General features: G+C 47.8%; 1 protein-coding gene across 1 annotated transcript in view; it reads right to left on the reverse strand.

The window, feature by feature from the left end:
* Positions 1-372: 372 nt before the first annotated feature.
* LOC108799110 (oocyte zinc finger protein XlCOF6.1-like) overlaps positions 373-2437 on the reverse strand; it is a 7492-nt gene continuing 5427 nt past the window's right edge. Inside the window, exon 3 of the mRNA XM_018570932.1 lies at positions 373-1328. Coding sequence (XP_018426434.1) covers positions 373-1328 — 956 coding nt within the window. The remainder of the gene's footprint in view (positions 1329-2437) is intronic.

Consider the following 2437-nt stretch of genomic DNA (forward strand, 5'->3'; position numbering starts at 1 on the left):
CCCGGCACTTCACTCCCCCGACACTTCACTCCCCGGCACTTTGCAGTGCGGGCGCAAAGCTAGAGATGTAATGAACGAAGCAGAGGACAGAGATGGGGGAAACTTCATCATTTATGGTTTATTATCGCTGAGCAGAGAGAGAAAAATCAGCTTTGAGGCATTCCAAGTGCATTTTTAATGTTGCATTACAAACACCCTCCCCCGCTGAATGGTATTTTCTAAAAGAAACTTTGGAATTGGCACATGACCCCCTCCCTTCCCCCCATAGGACTGCCAGTCCAGCCTTTATACAAAAAGCCAAACAATTGGTTTTGAAGGATTCAGCTCCCATAGGCGATCTTCCCGTGAATGGAACCCAGGCCAGTCCATCCATCACGTCTGCCCTCTGTGAGATCTCTGATGTATAACAAGGTCTGATTTCTGTGTATAACATTTCCCGCACTTGAGGCAAGGATACGGCTTCTCCTCTGTGTGCGACCGCTGATGTGAGAAAAGTTCTAACTCCAGCGTGAAGCTTTCTTCGCACTCGGGGCAGGGAAACCGCTTTTTCCGCGTGTGGCGTTGCTGATGTTGAGTGAGATTGGACTTCTGCACAAAACTTTTCCCGCACACACCACAGGAATATGGCCTCTCACCGGTGTGAGACCTTTGATGTGTGTAAAGATGGGACTTCCGTGAAAACCATTTTCCGCACTGTGGACAGGAATATGGCTTCTCTCCCGTGTGAGATCTTTGATGTAGAATAAGGTCTGATTTACATGGAAAACATTTCCCACACTCGGGACAGGAATACACTTTTTCGCCCGTGTGCAATCTCTGATGTCTGGTGAGACATGACTTCTGCAAAAAACCTTTCCCACACTGGGTGCAGGAATAGGGCTTGTCCACTGTGTGAGACTTCTGATGTATTACAAGTTCTGTTTTCTGTGAAAAACTTCTCCCGCACTCAGGGCAGCGATGCGGCTTTTCGCTTGTGTGAGATTTTTGATGTGTAACAAGCTCTGATTCCTGTAAAAAACATTTTTTACACTCCGGACAGGAATAGCGTTTGTCCTCTATGTGGGATTTTCGGTGTAGAACAAGGTCTGATTCCTGGGAAAAAGATATTCCGCACTTGGGGCAGGAATATAAATTCTCGCTTGTGTGAGATTTCTTATGTCTAGCACGGCAAGACTTGTGTGAAACACATTTCCCGCACTCAGGGCAGGAATGAAGCTTCTCTCTTTTGTGAGATCTCTCATGTTCAGAAAAACTTAATTCAGAGGTAAAACTTTCCCCGCACTCAGGACAGGAAAATGTCTTCTCCCCCTGAATTCCGGCACCATCCCCCACAGGACGAGGTCGCTCGGAGTCAGAGGGATTCCATGGTCTATCCACACTGTGACGTCCACCATCCATAGCTGAGCTCATTGTCTCTTCTCCCGCACAATCTGCTGTGATGTCCTCATCTTCCATCTTACAACCTGGAGATAAAGTCAGAGGATCCTTTGAGGGTTCCTCCATGGCGTGTCCTGGAAACATAGAAACACATGATGGAGAGATATGAGAGGGTTAGATGACTTCACTCAACATTCCATCTGGATCAGGAGGTCTGAGGGAGCGGATGTTCTATGAGGAGGCCCCAACCAGCTGAATCGTTATCAATACAGGGAGGTGGCCATTATCAACCTATTACTGGTCGATATCACTCAGCTCCGCCCTCCTCTGGACCAATCAGTGTGCAGTATGAGCAGAAGAATGTATTTAGTGTTTATGACCCACCTGTGCTGGTCTCTGTAGGCGTGTCCTCCTCTATGGATGTCCTCATCATCCCGGCCTCCTCCGTATATCGCTGATCATCCCTCACATACGTCTCTTCTACTTCACCCTCAACTTTCATCTTCATCAGATCTTCACCCTAAACCAACAGAACGGCAGAAAGTCTCATCTGTGACATAGAAGTATTTATGATGTGACATCACATAGAAGATCTCATCTTGTAGAGTCCACACGTCATCTCCACATGTCAGAGCGTTCCATCACTTTATGTTCCCGCCCCTCAACTCCACCCAACGACTTCTAGGACCTTCTTGCTGCAGGTTTTCTCCGGCGTCGAGGAAAAACGTGGATAAACTGTCATGGTCACATGGTCACCAGGCTTCAAATGGGGAAATCTCTGTGTTGAAGCAGAAAACAATGAATCATTAATGTTGTGACGTCCCAGAATCCTCCTCACCCCTCCGGTCATGTCATGTGACCTCCCAGAATCCTCCTCACCCCTCCGGTCAGGTCTGTGTTTTATGAATAGAGATAAGAGTGATGTCATGTGACCTCCCAGAATCCTCCTCACCTCTCCGGTCAGGTCTGTGTTTTATGAATAGAGATCAGAGTGATGTCATGTGACCTCCCAGAATCCTCCTCACCTCTCCGGTCAGCAGGCAGATGATCTCCAGGGTGA

Source organism: Nanorana parkeri, unplaced genomic scaffold, assembly GCF_000935625.1.
Source record: "Nanorana parkeri isolate BGI_ZX_2015 unplaced genomic scaffold, ASM93562v1 scaffold1634, whole genome shotgun sequence".
Taxonomy (NCBI): Eukaryota; Metazoa; Chordata; class Amphibia; order Anura; family Dicroglossidae; genus Nanorana; species Nanorana parkeri.